Source organism: Balaenoptera acutorostrata, chromosome 7 (assembly GCF_949987535.1).
Source record: "Balaenoptera acutorostrata chromosome 7, mBalAcu1.1, whole genome shotgun sequence".
Taxonomy (NCBI): domain Eukaryota; kingdom Metazoa; phylum Chordata; class Mammalia; order Artiodactyla; family Balaenopteridae; genus Balaenoptera; species Balaenoptera acutorostrata.
The window spans coordinates 67,573,950-67,597,664 of record NC_080070.1 but is presented as its reverse complement, the minus strand read 5'-3'; the positions used below and the strand labels follow the sequence as shown (position 1 = coordinate 67,597,664).

The window sequence follows — 23,715 nt, the reverse complement described above, 5'->3', positions numbered from 1 at the left end:
AAGCAAGGTTGAGTTATAGATTGAAAAAAAAATTGCATCTCTATACACATGACTGCATTTGAGACTGTGTGGCTTTAAGTTGGACAGACAGACATTTGTTGAAATGTTTGTTGAGTGACTGTAAGTTCTGGGCCATAGACTAGGAACAAAGAGAGTGAGTGAGGCTAATAAATGTATGGGCAGGCAGTGTGGAAAGTGCTGAGAGGCAAGTCTCCGCATGGTGATAGGAAAGTTAAGAGCGTGCCCAACTCTACAAGGTGTGACATGGGACAGGGCAAGGGGGAGACGGGGATTAGTGAACACATTATAAAGAAGGCACATCTGAGTTGAATTTGAGGGTGAGATGATATTGGATGCTTGGCAGAGAAAGGTGAGTAGAAGAGGAGAGTATTCTAAGCAAGGGAAACCTGCAAAAAAGCAAAAGCATGGCGACTTGAGGGAAAGTGTAAGGCACAGGGTCCTGAGACAGTATTGTGATGATGAAGAGGACGGGAAGCATTCAAGGGAGACTTAGAAGGAAAAACAGACTGAATGTGATTGATCTCATGTGCAGCACTTGGGAGAAGTTGTCAGGATGTCTCCTGGATCTGGGGTTTGAGGGCCTGAGTGAGCAGTGGTTCTATTCACAAGAAAAGGACAATAAGAGGAGGAATCATTTTGGAATGAGAGGGTGAAACTGATGAGTTCTGTTTTTAGATTTATCGAGTCTGAGGTTCTCATGATATACACAAGATGAAATATCTCGGAGGCAATCTGAAATACTGACAGAGAGCTCACGCAAGAGGTCTGAGCTGGACTATAATGCTGAGATTTACTAGGGGGTGAGCAGTTGAAGCTCTGGGGAAGGATGAGTTTGCTCAGGAAGAATGTATAAAGAAAAGACAACGATCAAAAGTAGAATCCTTAAAAAAGCAACAACTTGTGGCAGTGGGCAGACCATGTGAAGAATGAGAAAGAGTGGCTTGAAAGGGAGGAGAAACAGGAAGCCAGGGAAGAAGTGAGACTGAAGGAAAAAGGAATAATCAAGTGTCAACTGAGCACAGGGGCAAGTGGGAAATGATCAGCGTCCACTGGATTTAGCAGAAGGCACTGATGCTCATAGGAAGAACAGTTGCAAAGAAATAGTGGTAGTGAAAGTCAGAAGACGTGGGTTGAAGGCCAACTGGTCAATGAGGAAGTGTAGGCTGCTTTTTCAAAGCAGCATGACTGACTATGAGAGAGGGCGGGATAGATTACAAATAGCAAAGGCAGTAGGGCAATGTTGCATAACTGACCAAACAAGTTAACAAGGAAACAGAACATGCAGAACACCACGATTAAAAACTCACCACAGGTTCCTACTCCTGTGAAACCTAATTCTCCACTAGTGGCTGGCTCTGACATGTATTTCTAAAAGAGTTAACTCCAGATACCAACCTCTAAGAATATGGGCTTTTTTCATCATCATTCACTTTCTGGGGTTACTGATGCTTTGTTGCAATATGGAGATGTAATTTTATTAATTTCTACAAATTCCTCATATCGTTAAAAATAGTGGGGAAGTAATGATTTATAAATTCACCAACATTAAAATATATATTTCAAAAGCATTTTCCAACAATTCAGTAAATTCCAATTTGCTGAAGTCTAGCCACATCCCATATTATTTTCTGAAAAGACACTAAATACAAGACAACTTATCCAAATCATCCTCCAAAATGTTGATGTTGTAATTAAATGAATAATTTTACGATCTCATGCTTTAGGTTGAAAAGGTTATGCTGTCATGTCTAGAGAATATTTACTGTGGTCTAAAATCCTATCACAGGAAATGTTTCTAAGGTATATGTCACATCGCCTTAATACTAGTGATTGTTTATCAAAAAAGGCTCACTTCCCTCAAACACAATCAAGATATGGGATTTAGGTTATATCCATAACCTTAGCATTGGCCAGCTGGCTTTAGTTTGGTGACAGCTCTAGACGTTCAACCTATCTTTTTCATACCTGGGTAATAAAACAAGATTGAAGAGATGGCATTGGCTTGCCTTTGTGCCCACTAAAGCAGAAAGTGGTCATGAAATAATTAACTAGTAACTGTTATAAAAATACTATGATAGAGAAAATTTTGATTCCCTTCTTCTTGGTTTACTGTGACACACCCTAAAAATAAAGTCCCCAAGGTAACGGCAAGATCTTATCACCTTTTAGAAACTTTTGGCGACATAACAACTGGTTAAAGGTTAATAACACAAACACAGATCATGTGGGTATTTGTTCTAAAGTACTTAGGAATCCAGGGCTTGATTCTTACTAGGATATCCCTGTGAGGTGTGGGAAAGTTCCACAACATAAGAGAAAATCAGCTTCAAGTATCTCTGCAACAAAATCATTCCAAATGTCTCTAACCAACCATGAGAGCAGGAGGTAACTTGAAATTCATGAAAGAAAATTAACTACATAAAATAAAGAAAATTTACTATTAAACAGGTGAATGTCCTCGAATCTTATTATAGAGACTCTGTCCCTATTACATGAGGCTGGATTTGTGGGGACTACTTCTATGCGCAGATACTACCTATGGGAAGAGAGCATATGTTACTAGAGCTAGAATTGGTCTATCACAGCATTCAACTATCTAGCCCATTGTGGAAACTCAATACTTGTCCAACAAAATAATAAATAATTTCATTAATAATACTACTTTCAGTAGATTCTAAGCTGTATTAGACATAATCAATTCTGAATTCAGCAGATTCTGAAACTATTGCAAGACACTCTGTTATAGAGCCACATCATCTTCTATACTACCAAGTTCACTTAGTGGAATGAAAAGGATGTGACAGGGACAGAAAAACCCAGGTCCTATCCCAGATCACCACTCAACCTGCATTAACGCAAGTGACTTGCTCACACCTTCTAAGGCGTTTCTTCCTCTTGTGAAACTGGGATGGTAACTGCCATTTCCAGATATGACTGTGTGTCAGATGGGACTGAATCAGAGTCAGCTAAGGTCAGTAGTGTCATTAGAAACCACAGTTAAGATGAAAAAAAAAGAAGGAAAAAGAAATAAGGAAGTCAAGTCTCCAAGGGGTTAATGACTTGCTCAAGATCAAAGAGCAGAGAGTTGGAAAGCTCAATTGGACATTATTCATGACAAAGAGATTATTGCATTTGTAGAGCAATTACATTACACATAAAATACTTTTTAAGAAAAGAAACATTTTCAAGTAATGGCAGTGATGAATTACATTATCAGTGGGAAGTAGATAGGGGCCTCAAAGCTCATCTAATCAAATACCCGACTTTTATAGATGAGAACCTGAGATTACACTAAACTCGGATGAAAACTGAGGTCCACTTTCTCCATGAACAATACCACCTTGTATGTAAAAATACTTTATAAATTATAAAGGGATAAAGGGCTATAAAATGTAAGTAGTTGAGGGAGACAATTATTGTGCATTGGCTTTGAGAGATTCTGAGTGCTGTTTTTGGAACTGCATAGCCTAATATACCTGATCATGTATTTGTATAAATTGTGGTTTTGGTTGCAGAGGAATGGAGGGAGAGACTAGTATCTGTTTTCTGCCTACCTGAAGGTTAGGACTTAAGCTTGGTTAGGGGAACAGGTTAGCATCTAAGGTTGAAAAGGATATTTCCATGAAATTCACTGTGAGATACAGGGCAAGAGTACTGCCATTTTGGGTGCAGATGTCTAAGTGTGACACTGGGAATTGTACTTTGGGCATTAATATCATAATTTCAACTGTGCACCCAGCTGGTATAATCCAAGACAGTCGAATTATACATTAGCAGTAATAAAACTAGAGGTGTATCCTAACTTAGAGAACCCAAAGAAGTTTATAATTTGTGTCATTTTCCAAACTATTTATAACCTTAGCATATTTAATCTCTATGCTGTTGCCAGATTAATATTGCTCAAACCGAACTTTGTGTAGCTGCATTTTTAAAATCCTCAGTGTCCCCTCTCTATATATATGAAATAAACTTTTTTGGCCTCTGTCTGATGCTCTTCCCCAAAATACTGCCCAAGGAGAGGCAGTAAAGCAAAAGGCTTAGGTGGGAATCAGACATATGTAGGGTCTAATCCTGGCTTCATTATTTACTGGCTGTGCCACCTTGAGCAAGTTCTATAGACAGTCCAAGCCTCATGCTAACTGAAGCAGTAAGTCCCTGAACATTGCTTGACCTAGAAATGTTATGGATGATGATTGGAATGCTGATGTATGTGGTGTGATGAGAATTATGATCCCTAGAAGAAAAAGGACAACATAAACATGCTCTGTGCTTCTTGCCTTCTTTGCCGTTGCACATGGGTTTTCAGTGGCAGGGAATACTTTTTTAGGTTTTTTAAAACCTTACAAAGTTTTAAAGACACAACTCAAATCCTACCTACTGGAGTCTAGCACAAGACCTTGCAATAATACTTCTTTGTCATGATAATAATGATAAGTATTCCTGACATTAAAGAGGCCTCTTTTCCTGAAGAAAAGTCAGATGTTGCCCATCCGACTAAGATGATACTTGACATTTGTACTTGTGCCTTTTCTTCTAATAATTCTGAGAAAGTTAAAAAGTGTGAAATAGGAACTCCCCTGGTGGCGCAGTGGATAAGAATCCACCTGCCAATGCAGGGGACATGGGTTCCATCCCTGGTCGGGGAACAAAGATCCCACATGCTGCAGGGCAACTAAGCCTGTGCGCCACAACTACTGAGCCTGCACTCTAGAGCCCGAGTGCCACAACTACTGAAGCCTGCGTGTCTAGAGCCCGCGAGCCACAACGACTGAAGCCCGTGCACCTAGAGCCCATGCTCCGCAACAAGAGAAGCCACCTCAGTGAGAAGCCCGCACACCGCAACGAAGAGTAGCCCTGGCTGGCTGCAACTAGAGAAAGCCTGTGCGCAGCAACGAAGACCCAACACAGCCAAAAATAAATAAAATTAAATCTTTTTTTTAAAAAATTGTGAAATAGTATTATGTGTGTGGATGTAAGGGATATACTAATATTTGTTAAAATATTTTCCCAAAACTCTTCAGGCAGGCGGTTTAGACTCATCCTACATCCATTTTAAATTCTAGAATCTTTGCTTCCTGGGGGAATCAATTTCCCCCTCAAGCAATGTTTTCCCACACACACTTAGGGACAAAAATAATTAGAGGAAGCTCTGTTCAAGGAGAAGGGGAAATATATTAAAATTTTCAATTTCTGTTCTATGGTAGGAAGAACTAAATCACTACTCCATTCTAAACCTATCAAAGAAAATAAAAACTTTGAAGTCCCGCTTTATGTGTCATTTAAATACTTGCCAATTAGTCATATGATATAATTGCACCTCACATAAACATGACCTTTTTCTAAGTGTGTAGAAAAAGTGATTATCTTCCATGACACATACATCTGATTTGATCTGAAGACAATTTACTTTCCTCTAGACATCTCCATGTGTGTATAAAACTTACAGTGCCAAGGTCAATGATGAAGCAGTCACCCTTGTTGAAACTGTCCCAGCTTAGAGGAACTTCTGTGGCCCTGACCACTCTCCGACCTTTCACATGCAGGAGCCTCTGGGCGGTCAAGTCATTTGTGAGAACATGATTGAGTCCAGACGCCACACCTCCAGCCTGATCAGTGGAAGGAAGATAGAAGACAAACAAACAGAAAAGGATGAGGCTTTGAACTAGACACAGCAGCTTAGAAAACCACAGGCGTTGGTGCCAAGCTGCTTGGTAGGCCAAGATAAAATACCCACTTAAGTGCGTGTGAAAAATTAAATATGCAGAAGAGAATTTCCTGGCAAATCAACAGGTTTTTGTTTTGTTTTGTTTTAGGCTCTTTATCCTTCCTATTTTAACCATTCAATTTAATACTGCAAATATTTACTGAAAACCTTCCATGTATAAAACCTGCTACATAAACTGAAAAGAGCTGTAGCTCTTGTCCTCTGGGAACTAACGATTCTCAAACCATTGAGTGAGAAGGCAGACAAGGATTTCAGGAAAAACGGTGACAGGAGGTTAACGGAGAGGCAGAGGTCAGAAGTACAGACGAGGAGAGCCTAGAGGACCAGGCAGCCCAAAACTCCCATGGCCACAGCCTCAGGTCAGAGAAGGGAGCTGAGTGCTGGCCAGGTATGGGCTGCTCCTAATTTTGGTCCTTGTTTTTTAGCATTAATAAATCACCTGTTGGGGCTTCCCTGGCAGCGCAGTGGTTGAGAATCTGCCTGCCAATGCAGGGGATACCGGTTCGAGCCCTGGTCTGGGAAGATCCCACATGCCGTGGAGCAACTAGGCCCGTGAGCCACAACTACTGAGCCTGTGCGTCTGGAGCCTGTGCTTGTAACAAGAGAGGCCGCGATAGTGAGAGGCCCGCGCACCACGTTGAAGAGTGGCCCCCGCTCGCCACAACTAGAGAAAGTTCTCGCACAGAAACGAAGACCCAACACAGCCAAAAATAAAAAATAAATTAATTAATAAAAAAAAATCACCTGTCTTATTTATTTAGGTAAAAAGAGTTTACAAAATATGCCAGGCTTAAGTATTTATACTCTAAATCTGGTTGCACATCCCCAACCAAAACAAAATGAAAATCAAAGTACAACCACACTGAATTAAGAAATGCTGAAGAAAAACAGATTAACTGTATCAAGCACATCTTCTTGAATCATTTGAAATCAGCTTTTCCCTTTTTCATTCTTTTCCCGAATTAAGTGTTAAGGACAATAATCTTTATTTACTTCCATAATTAACTATGAGGTAACGTGCAGAATAAAGGTGCAGTGTAAATAAAACTGTTACTTATTGATCAAAAGCCTCCCTGATAATATGGTAAGAAAATTAGCAGTATAAGAAGCCTATAAAATAATCCAACTTTCAAATTTATTACATCAACATTATACAGTAAATCCAAAGAAAGAAGTGAAGGTTCATATGTAATCAATAGCACATTCTTTAAATTTCCATTGACTTTAGACTTCTCCCCTTCTCCAAAAGGCCCTCATGAATAAAAAGGTTTTGTTAGTATATGCTAAATGTTGACTTCCAGACAATTACAACTGCAAGCTTTTACAAATATATAATAATTTCCCACTTCATAATTTTAAAAAGATTGTCATATTTCTTGACTGCACAAAGTATTATACAATAAAAATAAATTCAAGTTTTTCACCGATATATTACTATGCTTGGCCGCCTTCATTTTTTTAAATAAGAGGTACACTGCAATCTGATAAAAAATAGCATAAGAACACTGTGTTCTGTAAAAAAGTTATAAAATATAGAGTTGACTTAGACTGAGAATACATATATAACATTTAGGATAATTTCATATGGTGAACTATCAGAGAATATATAGTCTGTGAACATTTAATGGTATTTTAAAAATTAATTTTGTCTCTGATATTTGATGCCAAAAATGCACAAAAGAAAAACTTTTGTTTCATATATGTCTGTATCAGACAGTAATTCTTCTATGAATACTGTTTGAATGTACCCTGGAAACTCCCAGCCTCTTTCTACCTATTCCACAGAATGAAAGCAAGATGGATGATCCCCTAAATCAAGGGCACCATAAATACAGTTTTACTGGCTGACAGATGTCTGATTGTTGCTATTTACAATCATGATTGGGGCTGGGTCTTGTTCAGCTTGGGAAAGGTGCTTAGCCAGAGATTTAATATAAGGAAGTAGTAGTAAGTAATTATTTATTTATTTATTTATTTAATTTTATTTTTTTTTTTGGCCACACTGGGTCTTCATTGCTGCGCGCAGTCTTTCTCTAGCTGCGGCGAGCGGGGGCTGCTCTTCGTTGTGGTGCGCGGGCTTCTCATTGCAGTGGCTTCTCTTGTTGCGGAGCACGGGCTCTAGGCGCACGGGCTTCAGTAGTTATGGCTCACGGGGTCGGTAGTTGTGGCTCGCGGGCTCTAGAGCTCAGGCTCAGTAGTTGTGGCGCACGGGCTTAGTTGCTCCGTGGCATGTGGGATCTTCCCAGACCAGGGCTTGAACCCCTGTCCCCTGCATTGGCAGGCAGATTCCTAACCACTGCACCACCAGGGAAGCCCAGTAGTAAGTAATTAGTCCTCTGCAACCCCTCCCCAACTCCCTCACAGAGGAAAAAAAAAAACCTCAAGTCGATTAAATGACATGGGAAGATGATCTTAATGTTTCCTAGCTGCATCTTTATCTTATATATAGCAACTAAATGTGGTTGTTGCTGACTTGGGAATGGTAGACTTGGCCAAGTTTTACGCATTTCAAATAGACACAATATCCTTTCCATAGAGTATTCTTAAATAAAAAAATTCATCTGGGCATTTGAACGATTTACTTATGTTGAGAGCATCATAGCATCATGGTTACCAGCTTAGGCACTGAAGTCAGATAATCACCCAGTCACACAGCAGCTGTGAGAGCTTGGCAAGTTACATAGTCTCCCTAAGTTTCCATTTACTTATCTTAACAGGATGATAATGATAGAAACTGCACCACAGAGCTGTTTTTCAGATTAAATGCGATAATACATGTGAAGTGCTTAGTATATTCCTAGAAGCATGAAATTAAGTATAACGTAATAATCTTTGCTGTTCTGGGTAGTAAATGAGCTCTGCTTCCACGTTTCCTATCACATATTGTTGCAACTACACACGTTATCATCTGCTCAATGTCACTAGTGATAAGACAGTAAAATGATTTTTTTTGCTGATAAATTTGACCTCCATTTGCAGACATCCTCTTTCTAAAAACTGCTGATTTGTGGTGGTTTTAATGTTGATGATTAGGAGATAATTATCCAGTAATTGTAAAATTACTTTTATCATGTCCACTTTTAAGTATGTAACCAGAAGTTTGATTTCAGAAGTCCCGCTAATAGGCAGAAGGATTAATAATAGCATAAAATCCGAATGATGGCATATGTACTATAACATATGTATTTTTATTATTTAATTTAATCCTTAATCCTTACAACACTTACACAAGAAAGCTGTTGTTACACCCATTGCACATTTGAGGAAACTGAACACAGAAAGCTTATGTAATTGCCCTGAGGCAAACAAGCCATACGTGGCAGAAATGGGTTCATAACCAGGATCATGGCACAGTACGTGCTTCTAGTAACTACAAGCCCCAGCTTATTCAGAATCTTGGGTTCATGGACATACGAGATGTTTCAGGATCATTTCACATAAAATAACTCGTGAATTAAATAAAATAAGAGGTAATAGTTTCATATTTAATAGTTTCTAGCTTAGAGTAAAAAAATGATTTCAAGAGAGAGAAGAGAACTTTTAAGAGTTTTGTCCTGATCCCAATGGCATCACAAAATATTCAACTAAGGCTCTGATTAGGAAGAAGAAGAAATAAACTCGGGCATCATAGTAGGCAAATTTAGTATATATTCAGAATTCTAGTTTAGTTCTGAGGTTTTAGGTCTTCACTGGGCTAATATGGTAGACGGGTGGGGTGGTACGGTCTGCAGAACACCTGTTGGAAACGTTTGATTTTGAGAAAGATTGTTGCTGGAGTGTTTGTCTAGAGAAGGTGTTCCTCACATTTTAACTGAACATTCTTGGAGGCAGGGGGGATAGCGAAGGATGGCCAGTCTGCAAGCGCCACTGAGAGAATTCCAGGAAAAGCTATCCTTTGCTGAAGGTCGCCTTAAAGGCAGAGACTATTTAATTATTTGGGATTTTGTTTGTTTGTTTCAGAAGTAAAGCCATTTGATGATTATTGTTTCAGGCCAAAACACATAAATTCTATGTGTGTGTATGGGGGGGGGGCGTATGCCAGTGTATGCGTAGGAGTTTGTGAGACTCAACCACTCATATGTTCAACTCAGTGGTTTCATTTGTATCATTTCCAAGATCAAACTACACTATTTGGGAAATGCGTGTATAGTTCTTTGTATTAACTGAAGTTATAGTTGTTATAAATAATGTACTAATATATTCCAGAACAACTGAAATTCCCAAGTTATGGATTATTTGCAGCAAATTAAGTGATTCTTTCGAACAGCAAAAATGAAAACTATTAATGCCCAAGTTGCCCATATTTACTTAGCATCATTAAAAATTAACCTATCAAACGAAATTAAGTCAGAATATTTCACACATTATACCATATATTCCACAAACATTTATCAAGCATCTATTATGGGTCTCAAGAGTACTGGGGACACATCAGTGAACAAAACAGATTAAAACAAAAACAAAACAAAACAAAAAACCCTGCCCTCAATGAACTTTCATTCTATGAAGATATGAGGCATGGATGGATAGGAAAAGAAAAGGGGGTCATAAAACAGTTTGAGAGAGCTGCTCACCTTGTATTTCAGACCTCCTTTGAAGTAGCCAACAAAATCCATAGACTCATAGCCTTGAAGTTCTCTATTCTGCACGGGCTTGCCACCCAAATAGTCATCCATCTGAACAGTAAAGATGGCAGCTGCTGCGCTTTCATCCTGAGTACACTCCTTTCCTGAAACGGCCAATGACAGCACCTCATTTATCAAGCAAGAAACAGGATTAAGGCAGAATTTCTGATAAGAAAACACTCAGAAATTTTCTTTGAATTATATGCCAATACAATCAATTTATGCATAAATTGTTCATCTTCAACAGAACAATCAGCAGAAATGGTATAATATAAAATACTATTTTAATAACTAAAAGAATTGTTTTGTTCCCACTTTCCAATTCTTTTTTTTTTTTTTAATTTTAAAAGAAACGCCACTGTCAGACTATGTTCAGGAAGATATAATAATATATTCCATTAGGATTCACATTCATTTGGTATAGTCAATGATAAGGCTATGAAAACATTTTTCAATTGTTTTAGCCTTTCTCAGAATTAATCTCCAGGCTTCCAAAATGTCAATATGTTAATATTTGTAAGGAATACAAACATCATGGGCCAGAGCTAAACACCACTTTGAGAATGGGAAAATGGATGTAACTTGACTTTACCACTGTTTTTGAGTCCAATTGTCCCTACTTCACTATCTTATTGGCATAAGATAATATTCTCGGAAGGAAAAGGGAGGGTAAAGGAACCAGAATGCTAACATCTTTTGAATGTTAATGTACGCAGCATTACCCCGGGAATTTAACACACAACACACAGTTAATTTTCATAATTCTAATGCAGATCCCATCCAGGCAAACTCACTGAGGTCCAAACACCAATTCTTAAACCCAGTGTCTTCGACGTACACAAAGATCAGAGCCAGGACAGCCCTGATGGGACCTCAAAATTTATAAAAGACATTTAAAAACTTCCACTACTTAAGCTGTGTGAAAATCATTAATGATTCTAGAAATAATAATAATAGCTAACATTTATACCTTTATAGCACCCTTGCTATGGGCCAGGCACTACGCTAGTGTTTTACACGGATAATCTGATTTAATCTTCAAGTGATCCAATGTAGCAGAAACCATTCTCTACCATGTTACAGCAGAGGACGTGGAGGCTTAGAGAGACCAAGTAATTTCTCTGAGGTCATGATGTTGACCTTTGATAGAACATGACCCAGAGGCAGGTGTCTGTGACTCTGAAGCACAGGCTCTTAGAAATTACAATACTAGTAGATATTTTTTATACTCAGACTCTCATTACCAGTAAAATTTTGAGGTGATTGGGGAATGTTATTTTCCTCCATGGATAATTGATGCATAAATGTTCAGAAGCTGTAACCATACTATAGTTCAACTGGAACCCCAATTAAGAGTATTCACTAAAGTTGGAGAAAGGCAGTCAGTCAGGTATATTAAATAAAGAATTGGATTTATTTACAACTCCTCTCACTCTCAGAGGGGACCTATGTAGTAAGTGTCTTCTCAGAAAAAAAATCTAGTAGCTAGAAGAGTATCTGACATGATATCAATTTTGTGAGCTTGTGGTCAAAGAAAATTATTTAACACATAAAAAACACATGCAATTTTGCAGTCTGAAAGGGCCTAGTGTCATTCTTCTGTCCACTTTCCCATCCATAAATTAGATTACTAATAAGGGTATAGATGTAGATTTGTACAGAGAGGCTTTAAGAAGGAAACTTAAATCAAGGTTAATATGAAAGGTGTTGAGGATGATGTATTTGATATAAATATTCTTACTTGAGTACAAGTTGAAACCCTAATCTCTTTAGGTAGATGAAAATGGGCAGGCATGCGACTAATGAATGAACTAGAAGTAAGTTAGTTAAATTATGCTATAATTTGTTGATGCTTATGCACTGTGCAAGGCCAGGGAATGTCAGTATGAGTAAACCAGAGTCTTCTAAAGAGGTTGAAAGGTCTTAATGAAGCCAATACTAGCCTTTGAAAATGAAAACTAAAATCAAATTCAGTTATATTACGATGAAATTCTAATAAGTGTTCAAAAACTTACAAATGTTCTGAATGAGTTATGCTTATGACTTCATTTATTTTCCCTATGCTAATTTTCCCAATGCCTTCCATGTTATGTTGTTTTGTGTTATGTTATTTTATACTATGCTATATTATATTTGTAAATATGCTGTAAACTTCCTAAAATTGTTTTGGGGATGTGATTTTATATATAAAACATAAATAAAAAGAGAAGTTTAATGACTAAGTTAACTGAACAACCATTCATGATAAAAAAAAACTCTCGCCATGTTAGGAACACAGGGGAAAATCCCCAACTTGATAAACAGCATCTTCAAAACACATACAGCTAACATAAATTCTTAATGATCAAAGACTGAATCCTTTCTCCCAAAGATGGGGAACAAGGCAAGTACTCCTACTCAACATAACACAGGAAGTTTTAACGACTGCAAAAAGGTAGGAAAAAGAAATAAAAAACATACAGATTGGAAAGGAAGAAAAAAATGTGTCTATTTAGAGATGACAGGATGGCCTACATAGAAAATTCTATGGAACCTACCAAAATAAACCTCTTCAGAAAAAGTGCATTCAGCAAAATAGCATGATGAAGATTAATCAATAACAAAAAGCAGTCTCATTTTTATATAGAAACAATGAACATGCAAAAGTTGAAATTAAAAGCACAATACCATTTACAGTCACTTCAATGAAACTGAAATACTCAGATACATATTTAACAAAACAGGTACATGATCTACATGCTAAAAACTACAAAATGGTAATAAAAAAATCAGACCTTAATAAATATAAAGACAGTATTCATGGAATGTGAGACTTGTAATACAATAAATATGTCAATTTTCCCCAAATTGATCTATAGCCTTAATTCTATTCCTATCAAAATCATATTGAGGTTTAGTACAGATTATATGAGTTAGTTTGTTATAAAATTAATGTGAAAAGGCACAGGCCCTAGAATAGCTAATACAACCTTGACAAAGAAAAATAAGGTAAGAATACTAATTCTATCTGACATTAAGGTTTACTATACAGCCACAGTAATTAAGTAAGACAGTGTGGTATTGGTGGAAGACACCAATTGGTATAGACACACAGATCAATAGACCAAGTTTCCTCCAATGTAAAATTTTGTAAAACTTTAGTATGTACAGTTTAGTATACTACAGTATATTAAAGTATAAATATATAAGTACAGTACAGCACAAAATGCCACAACCAGGATATTGACATTGATACAACCCACTTATCTTTTTTATATTTTCCCAATTTTACTTGAACTCATCTGTGTGTATTTGTACATTTAGTTATATACAATTTTATCACATATGTAAATTTATATATCCATCATCATAGTCAAGATACTGCATAGTTCCATCACCAAAAAATCCCTTATGTTGCCTTTTTATAACTATACCCACCTCCCACCTGAATCCCCCTCCCCTACGTCATCTCTAACCTCTGGTGACAATAAATCTAAAATGTAGTCATTTCCAAAATGTTATATAAATGGAATCATATAGCATGAGACCTTTTGGCATTGTTTTTTTTTTCCACACGGCATAATTCCCTAAGGGATTCACCTGAGTTGTGTTTATCAATAGCTTGTTCCTTTTTGTTGCTGAGTAGTCTTCCTTGGTATAGATGTACCACTTGTTGAAGCAGTCACCTGTTGACAGGTATCTGGGCTGATTCAAGTTTTTGTCTATTCAAATAAAGCTGCTATGACATGCATGTACATGTTGTTGCATGAATATAAAATTTCATTTCTCTGGATTAAATGCCCATGAATGCGACTGCTGGATCACATGGTAGTGGCATGTACAGTTTTGTAAGAAACTGCCAAACTCTTTTCCATAATGGTTGTACATTTTATATTCTCCTCTACCTCCAGCAATGTATAAAACTCCAGTTTCTCAGCAACCTCTCCAGCCCTTGTATATTATAAGCTCCTTGTATTGTACATTGTATATTGTAACCCAACTTTTTGGATTCCCCCGTGCCTTACAAAGAGCCCAGCACAGATACATGCATTTAAACTGCTAGGTACAAAGCTGAAATGTGTTTTCAGGAAGGACCGATGCAACAACTTCTAAGTTACATGCAACAAATTCCTACTTTGTAAAGGAAACAAAAAATAAATTTAAAAAATGAAATAATCTGAGATATGCAAGGGTACTATGGAAAGACACTGAGGGAGAGACCAGGAAAGATGACTCTTCCTCTGTTCTCCCGTTTTGTGTCCCACTTCTTCCTGTTTCCCCTTTCTTCCTCTTACTTGGCCTGTTTCTTCATTTCTACACCAGCCATCTTTTTTATCCCAGGCTGATTTTAACTCTACTCTCTTTCATCTTCCTTCCAACTGACTTCCTTTAGTCAGACTTTCTCTTCCCTTGAACCTTCAGCTCTCCCACTTGGAACTTTCTCTCAATCTGTCCCTTTGAATAATCCTCATGAATTCACCCGAATTTAAGTCAGAGTAGAATACATTGGATGAAATCCAGCTTGCTTCAGGGAACTGAAGTAGGAAGAGCTGCTGAACAGTTCCACCTACAGGTCCTGCTGACTATCGTGCGCTAAACTTTCCACGGTTCCCATGATTTTCTCTTGGCACAAGATCCCTCCCAATTCCCCTCATTTTCCTTTTTTCCATCAAGGCTTCTCTGCTTCCCCATAACCGCAGACACGTGGTGTCTCTTTCACAGTGCTCATCACATTTTACCTGGGTTATATCACTTTTTGTTTTATTGCACCTTTGAAATTGTAAAGTTTCAGGGAAGGTTCATAAATCATTCATATGCAAAAATGCTGGGCACACGATGCTGGGCACGTTGAAAGTTACTGAATTAACCTATTAATTGACACACTATTAAGTTCAGTTTTAGTAGACCTTTAAGACCATAAAATGTTTCTGCCCAAAGCATTTTCTATTACATTTTTTGCAACTGGTGAGCACTGAATGAATGAGTTAATTCGAATCTGTAAACCCTACGAAACACAGTACTTGAAGAACTTACCTGGATGAGAAAGAACCTATAGAATTAAAACAATTGTGTTTAAAGCCCCCTTGGAATCCTCTGACAAAGTCAAACTTCACAGCTGTCTACAGCATGATATGAAGTTCTTTCACATTTTAATTCACCAAAATGACAGATGTGGTATTTCAGATACTTTTACTCATTCCAGATCCAAGTTCTAAACAGAAAAACCAAGGTAAGGACATTATTATTCTATGTGGCATCATTCATTCATGAACATAAGTTATACATTAAGGTTTCAGTGGGGAGTTTCTTTTGGAGGGTATAAAATATAAACAGATCACTGTCTGTGATAATAGGAACAGTGACATTACACTAGGAAACCAAAATGAGTTTAGATCTCAGCCTCAGCCTCCTCAAGCAAGCACAAAATTTTAATATCAAGTGCTATAATGAAACAGTGCTGTCTCCCTCTATGGATTTCTCATTTGGAGTGTTGGCTCCAGGTGTTCGCTAATATTGAGAACATCACTTCATGTTCTCTACCGTTTTGTTTCTTAAAATCTTCAAATGTTAGGGGAAAAAATGACTTTCAGGGACTTCAAAATGTGTATGTGTGTGTGGTTTTGTGTGTTTTCCCCATAAACCCATGAATAAAACTAAAAATAAACACAGTCTAGGGGAGGCAAGCTGATTTTAAAAGAAGGCAATAAGGCTCAGACAATCCGTGCGTTGTTAGACGGGGTGTGCCCACTGGCACAGGATCTCACAGGGAGAGGTTAGACATTCAGGATGTTTACGAGTAAAAGCAGAAGGTGGGAAAAGTAGAACACTCAAGGCCCGGTGTCCTGAGAGCCTGGCGCGGGTGAAGCCCAAAATAATTACTACTGATGAAGGAGCTGTTTTGTTCCAAACTGTCTTCTTGTTCAGATACATAAATAATAAATTTAAAAATAATCATATTATTATTATTATAAAGCAACTCATCTAAATACAAACTCTGCCATATAAAGCTATTTACTCATATTGATAAAGCCGCCAGCATCCTAATCAACAGGAATTTCTCTTAGCCAAACCTGCGAGCAGCGCGTGGCAGGCTGGAATCTGATTTAAAGCGGCCCAGAACATTAATCGCCGCAAATAATAGAGAACTCTAAGCTGACGCCCAAGGGCAAAAATAAAACTAAATAATTTTCTTAAAGGAATTCTCGCCGTCTGCGGCGAATGCCCACAAACTTGTTTGGCTTCATCTCCTCGCTGACAGGGGAACCAGGACTGAACCTGTCGGAAGGTGAGCCGAACTTGGCCAGCGCCACGGTGCAGCGGGCGGTCGCCCCGGGCGGGAGGTGGGTTTGGAGACTGGAAAGTGAAAGGGGGAGAAGCGAGAGAAAGCAGCGCCAAAACCCGGGAGATGGACACGACAAAAGTCAAAGCTAGTGAGGTAAGACTGCTCCCGACTTCGCTGCGCCCCGCGTTCGCAGCCGCGTTTGCAGGAGCGGACGCCGGCGGGGAAAAGGTGCCCAGGCCCAAAATGGGGCAGGGGGGGCGGCGGGGGGAGGCCTACGGGGGCTCAACCGGCGCGAAGGGTCTCCAGGCCCGTCCGGCTAGCGCTGCCCCGCCCCCCAGCCCGCAAACCTCAACCCCCAGCGGCCTCGCCCCTCCCCGACCTGGGCGCGCCCGGGCCCCGCCGCCCGCCGTCTCTCACCGAGCCAGAAGTGCAGGCGGTACGTGAAGCCCCGGCTGGCCTGGGTCGTGTGTAGCACCAGGTACGCATCCCCGACGTAGAAGTCACCGTAAGCGCCCTCGGGCACGGCCACCAGCTCCAGTTTCTCGATCCTCCAGACCTGCAGCCCCGCCTGCTTGCCCGCCCGGGCGAACTCCTCGTGGTACAGCCCCTGGGCCATGGCTCGGGCACGCGATGATCCGGGAAGTTGGCGGGGTACCTCGCTGACCCTGAAGTCGGACTGAACACAGACCGGCAGGAAGAACCCTAGTCGCAGCGGTTTTATAGGGTTTGCTCTGCGGGGGCGGAGCCCCGGGACCCCCAAACGGGAGGGGCTAAGTGCTCAGGCCGGAGTTGCTTTGGAGTAGGCGATCGGTTCTCCTCCGAAGCGTAGCGCCTGGTATCAACCTCCTACGTCCTTCCCCCGCAGCCCGAAGGAAATCGAATCTCAGAAATCATAAGATCCTAAGGAAACTTGCTGAAACTCCTGGAAATGCCTCCTCCAAGGAAGGACATTTTCCCAGGCAATAGCTGGAGGAGATCAACAATTAAAACTCAGGTTGGCGCATCGTTTAAAAAAAAAACTGGCTATCCAGGTAACAGTTAATCATCAACTCCATCATTTTATCAGCCTGTCTCGCCATTCCCGATGGGCAAAGTTTTTCCGTCCTGATCTTCCCAATTTGAAAATGCCATGAGAAACAGCATGTCAGGTTTCTTGGAAAGAGTGAAAACCTGGAAGGATAGTGGTCTTATCCGGGGGACAGCGCTCTCTAAGTCCCCAGGGGTTTAGGGAGCTGTGGTTAAGCTCTTTGTCACCTGCCTCCTTTGGGCAAGAGAGTTTTGTTTTAAAAACAACAACAACAACAACAACAGCTGTCCTCCTGGGGTGTTCTCAGGCTGGGCTGTTTGTGAGTGTGATATTATGCTTAGCCTGCCTTCTGAGTTAACTGTTACCTGGCTTCAAGGTGCTAATTTTCTCATTGTTTTCCCTACAGCTTTTGCTTTTGCAGCATGGGCAAAGCACTGTAAAATACAGACGGAAGTTTACTCCTTATTTTGCATTCATTTAACTGAAGCTGATATGGCAAAGGATTTTACTGTTATTGAGAAAGCAAATCGCTCATGACATAGAGTAAGAAAGCTGGTTTTTATGCATGTACATTTTCTGTCACTGTTTTCCAAATTACAGAAGTCCCCGGAAGGTAACTAATAACATACAATTTGATTTTTTCCTTAATTAATTTATGTTTTAAAATAGGTATTACATGACCATGGTAAAAAAAACTCAAAAGTACAGGTGTGCAATAAAAATGTATCTCTATTTCACCTGCCATCCGGTTGCTTTCCCCAAAGGCAACAGAGTTACCAGTTTCTTAAGTATTTTTCCAGACATATTTGATATTCTTTCAACTACAAGAATACAGATAACAGAGTAATTTTTATTTTCTAACAGAAATGGTAACATACACACTGTTCTGAGCCAATATATCAAAATATCAATAGCCAGTACTCATAGAGCTGCTTCTTTTTACTGACCACAAGGTATCAAGGTATTCCATCTTTTAAATGTACTATAACTTATTTAATCTGTTCAAGTTCATAGGCATTTAAATTTTGCCTATATTTTGCTAACACAATGTTGCAAACAACATTTCTGAACATACTTTGTTATACTCATGAATTATAAATATGAGATAAATTCCTGGAAATACAATTGCTAGAGGGGTTGGAATTCAATGGTGTTGATGACAGTGATGATAATTATGAAACTAGTCACTACCATTTTCTGTTCTTCTGCAATGATGGGGCATGGCAGAGATAGCTTTCATTCAATTCTCCTGTCCATTCTTGGTTCTGTAGTCACCTAACTACAGCAAGCCTCAGGTTCCTCATCTGTAAAATGGGAAAATAATAGTTTTCACCTTAAAAGATTGTTATTTGGATTAAATGCACAAGTGTTTTTGTCTGTTACATAGAAAATGCTCAGTAATTATGAGCTCTTATTATGCAGTGGTGAGCTTCCTTTTGCTCCTCTGAACCCCTTCTTCATCCTTCAGCTCCTGGCAGTCTTCCCTTAAGACCAGCCTGCATGGGCTAAAGCAACTGGGCTTCAATGCCCTCTAGCTTAGGGTTTGGTTGGAAATCAGAGGGAGAGAGGAGAGTAAGGTCAGAGTATTTATTTCCTTGGCTTCCTCCACCAAAGGTCACTACTTTTAAAGACAAATAACTCTGACTTTTCTCTCCTTTGGATTCAGGCAACTGTCCCCTCAGATGCATTAGCCCTTTAGGTTTCTCTGTCCTTCTACTTATATATATATAAAACCTCTTAAAAAAAAATCTCCTGAATTTTTCTGTTTTGTATGTACCATCTGTCATAGGTTGAGATCCTAATTGATAAATACTATTAGCTATGTTCTCTTTTTTTCTTTCTAACACAAACAATGATAGGTAGGTTTGAGAAGGCTTATTTTATAAATGAGGAAACTGAGGCTTCGGAACTTGTCAAAGATCACCCAGCTAGTGAGTGGCCGAAGGAGAATTCAAGCTCACTGTGTCTAATTCAGAAGCACATATTCTTTACAAAACCTTACTCTTTCGATCCAAATTATTTGGCCTAGATTTGTTCATATAAGTATACTTTATATTTTCATTTTCTTCAAACTTGTCCCTAGAGAAGCTTCTAATATGGTGTGTCCCATTCAGCACCAGGAAGCTTAGCTTTAACTTTGTGACTGAGCCATTACATGTCTTGGTTTTCTTATCTATAAAGTGATAATCATTTGTTCTCTTCTTTCTTCTAGGGAAAAAATATGAAAACTGGTGATCTGGACTTAAGATAATTTAGAAGTCAGAGTTATCACTTAAGTTCAGTTTCAGTTTTAGTCATAATTCCATTCCTTCTGGTGAAGGAATTCCTTTAATGATTAAATAAAAATAAAAGGAAATAATTTCTTTTTATTAAAGAAATAAAACGGGACTTTGATGTATAAGTGAAATTCCCTCTTACTTAGGCCGGCAATAGGGTGAGGCAAGTGAGGCACCTGCCTGGGATGGAAAATTTACAAGTGCACTAAAAAGTTCAATAATCAAGATCAATACTATTTTAAGGCATTATTTTTAATAATCAAAATTAATGCAAAAAAATCATAATAAAAATAGCAAAGTTTAAAATAAAGACAGAATTGTTAACAGTGCCAGATGGGGCCATATTGGAAGCTGAGACAAAGGAAAAATACTGATCTTCTTTTACTTAAAATTTTGATATTTTGGTTTATCATTTTTTTGCATTACTGTGTCTCATTTTTCTTATCTGTGACATGGGACTACTGACACAAATCCTTGTAAAATTGTCATGAGCATTAAATGGATAAATAAATATAAACCTGGAATAGTGCCTGGTATAAACTCAACTGAGATTGATGAATGGTCAAATCACTTCTCCCAATCCAATCTTGTAAGAATAATGTTTCTAAGTCTAATTCAGATAGGGACTGCCAATTTCCCATACAAAAAAGGTCTCTAAAACCAGATGCCATTTCCTTTCCATGCCTTTATTTTTTCTTTCTGTCTCTCATAACCTAGATTCTTAAAAGTAGATTATTTTCTCCTCTTCATGTTATTGCTGTTCTCCCATTATCTGTCTATTGAAGTTTTACCATTTCTTTAAGGTTTAACTAAAGATACTCATCTTCATCATCAATATTCTCTTGGATCCATTAAATTTCAGCATCCTCTCTGCTTCCAGTTCTCTTGATATGCTCTTACATTATAGCAATTACTACACTCTGAAGTGTGTTTTCTCTCACAACACTGTAGGCTCACTGAGAGACTTATATCTCATTATTTTATTCTCTGACCTTATGGTAACACATGCTGAAAAGGTGTGGTTGAATAGATGATTTTGGATTAAATTACTTTTTCTTTTTTTTTTTATAATTTACCAATCCTCTCTCAGCCCAGGTAGAAACAGCCAAGGTGAATAAGGTTTTTTGCTTTTGTTTTTGTTTTTAACAGGAATCTGGAGGTTTGAGGTGTGGAGCCTCATGGTTGAATTCAAGGTAGGTGTTTTTCTAGAATGTTAATGCCCAAGGGGATATGTTAGTTTAATCCTTGAAATAAATAACAGTGTTAATATATAATTAATTCATTGTGCAATTCATTGGAATGAGTTAGTAAAAAAACAAAACAAAACAAAAAGTTGGCTTCAAGTGGTCTTCATTATCTAAATCATAAAATCTTAGAGTTGAGAGGCATCTCATTTTATTTCCATTATTGTATCATGACCACAGAATTGTTGAAATTAAACATATGTGAAAGACAGGAAGTACACCTTTTTTTCCAAGAGAGGGAAATGCTTCAAGTATTTTATTTATTTGCTTTCCTTTGATTATAAATAATGAAAGAATGTAATTAAAAATACATTTCTTTTACTGGTCATCCTGCTAAATTGTATTAACATGTTTGATTTACCAAATGATTTGAGGGTTTAAGCATGGAGCCTGGAGTCAGAAGACTTGAGTGTTGTGAGGATTAAAAAGGTAATGTATGTAGAAGCCCTGTGAACACAGTCAATAAACACGGTTACTAATCAGCAAGGGCCCTTAACCCCAGTACTTATCAAAGGCAGGTGATTATTAAAAGTGAAAATGCACTCTAAGGAAGTGTATTTCCATCCCTCCTCTCCATACCAGACAAAGAAGAACTTTTAAAAAATTCACCTTTTTAATTTTAGATCAGCCAGGATCTAGGACTTTTTCTTTCACCAATTAGTTAGTTTAAAATTGCATATAATACTATAACTATAAACTCATGGTCATGGCTCAGTACTACAGTGAAGGTTTTATTGGTCTTGAACATCTGCTGTTGTGATAATTTATTTCCTGTAAACCTATTTACCACAGCAGGTTGATTCAGCACTTTCTTCATAATATTTTTATTATATATAAAATCACCTATTATTATTATTACATAGGAAATAGCTAACCCCTGTGAGATTACTGAGAGAAGACATCATCATTACTGTAGGCGTTTACAAATTAGAGAATGCATATAACCAAGAGAAGGTTTGAGGATACAAGGTCTCAAAGAGATTCATGATCTAAAATGATAGTTTTGCTTTAAGCTTATGTTTATGCAAATAGAGATCTGAAGGTAATCATGGTTTTAAAACTATGATAAAATTGAGGCTAAAGATGCTTGAGACTATAGCAGGAGTTTTTTTGCCTAGTTTTTCTAAATATATCTATTAACTAATAATCACAATGAACATTTTACTTAGTTTTGCTTGCTTGTAGCCCTGACTTTACCATCTTGTGAGAAATAACCTCAGATTTTCAAGGAATATGTCAACAAGTACTTAGAATGTTTAAATATCAGAACTGTGATCACAGAGAATAATGGAAATCAGGCATGATCAGATCATCATTTTCTTATACAGGTACTTACAAAAATAAGGTTAATTAACTCACCTAAACCAAATAGCAGTTTGTCAAAAAGAGTTAAGGCTTGACTATACCCTTCTCACTGACCAGAAACCACTTCCTTTAGCTAATTCTCTTCTTGACTCAGTATCGCTTTATGTGAGTTTAAATTAAGCAATCTGACCGGTATTCCTTTTACTCTTAGCTTTCCCCTTATTTCAATATTTTGAGGCTTCCCTAAAATCACAGGATTCTGTGAACTATTCAAATTGATTGGAAGGATTTTTGCTAGACATCTTATTTTTTATTTTATATATTTCAGAGAACACTATATTCCGAGCCTGGCAAAGGGAGCCTCACGTCCTCGATGTCTACCTAGTCCCTCTCCTGAAATGACCAAGATTAAAAATAAGCCATTCAATAAATACCCCCTGGATACTTGGTACTCATGCTTCCAGCCGAGGCCCACAGAGGAAAAATGGAAGGCGATTTGCCTCACCAAAGAAATCGTGGGGCACTGGGATACTTGGGAGACTTTTAAAAAGATGGGTGAGAGTTCTTTTATTTTTTTCTACAATTTTTATTTTAATATTTATTGTGCTTTTTCTGAAGACAATTTTGCAAGTTCCAATTACGAATGAGATTAAAAGTATCCCTGATCACACAACCTACAGATAGGTTCTGATAATATTTTAAACAAAAGTAAGGTCATGATATGAAACTCTACACTTTGATATGTAGTTTGTTTTATCATCTATAATACATAGATATTTTCACTGGGTGGGTGGAGCTGAAAACAATGTAGAATTTTCAAAAGTCCCATCCTCACCTTTGAGAAACCCTGATCTGTTAGGCATGAACAAATCCTGTGTCATTTTAGAATCTTTGAAAGCATAATTTTAACTTTTATTTTTATTTGAAAAATTATAAAGGAATCACACTAACCCATAATCACATCATTCTTACTCTCTCTATTTTAACAAACATTATATTATTTAAGAAGTGAATGCCCATCTTTGGCCCACTGAAGTCCACCTCTTAGAGGACACATTTTAACAATTTGATGCATATCCTTTTCAAGTTTTTGCATTGTTACAGACATATCCATGCATCATCCTTCTGACACTCTATCTGTCCATCTCTGTTCATCCATCCATCCACCCATATCTGTCCATGTTAGTGGTTAAAAGCATAGGCTTTGGAGCCAACTGTCCTGGGTTCAGT

At 38.1% G+C, this 23,715-nt stretch overlaps 1 protein-coding gene across 1 annotated transcript in view; it reads right to left on the bottom strand.

Annotated features, from left to right (window-relative positions):
• SCIN (scinderin) overlaps nucleotides 1–17,414 on the bottom strand; it is an 82,812-nt gene extending 65,398 nt beyond the window's left edge. The window contains exons 1-3 of the mRNA XM_007164903.3: nucleotides 17,051–17,414; nucleotides 10,321–10,475; nucleotides 5,466–5,627 (exon numbers count right to left, since the gene is read on the bottom strand). Coding sequence (XP_007164965.2) covers nucleotides 5,466–5,627; nucleotides 10,321–10,475; nucleotides 17,051–17,249 — 516 coding nt within the window. The 5' untranslated portion in view covers nucleotides 17,250–17,414. The remainder of the gene's footprint in view (nucleotides 1–5,465; nucleotides 5,628–10,320; nucleotides 10,476–17,050) is intronic.
• Nucleotides 17,415–23,715: the final 6,301 nt, after the last annotated feature.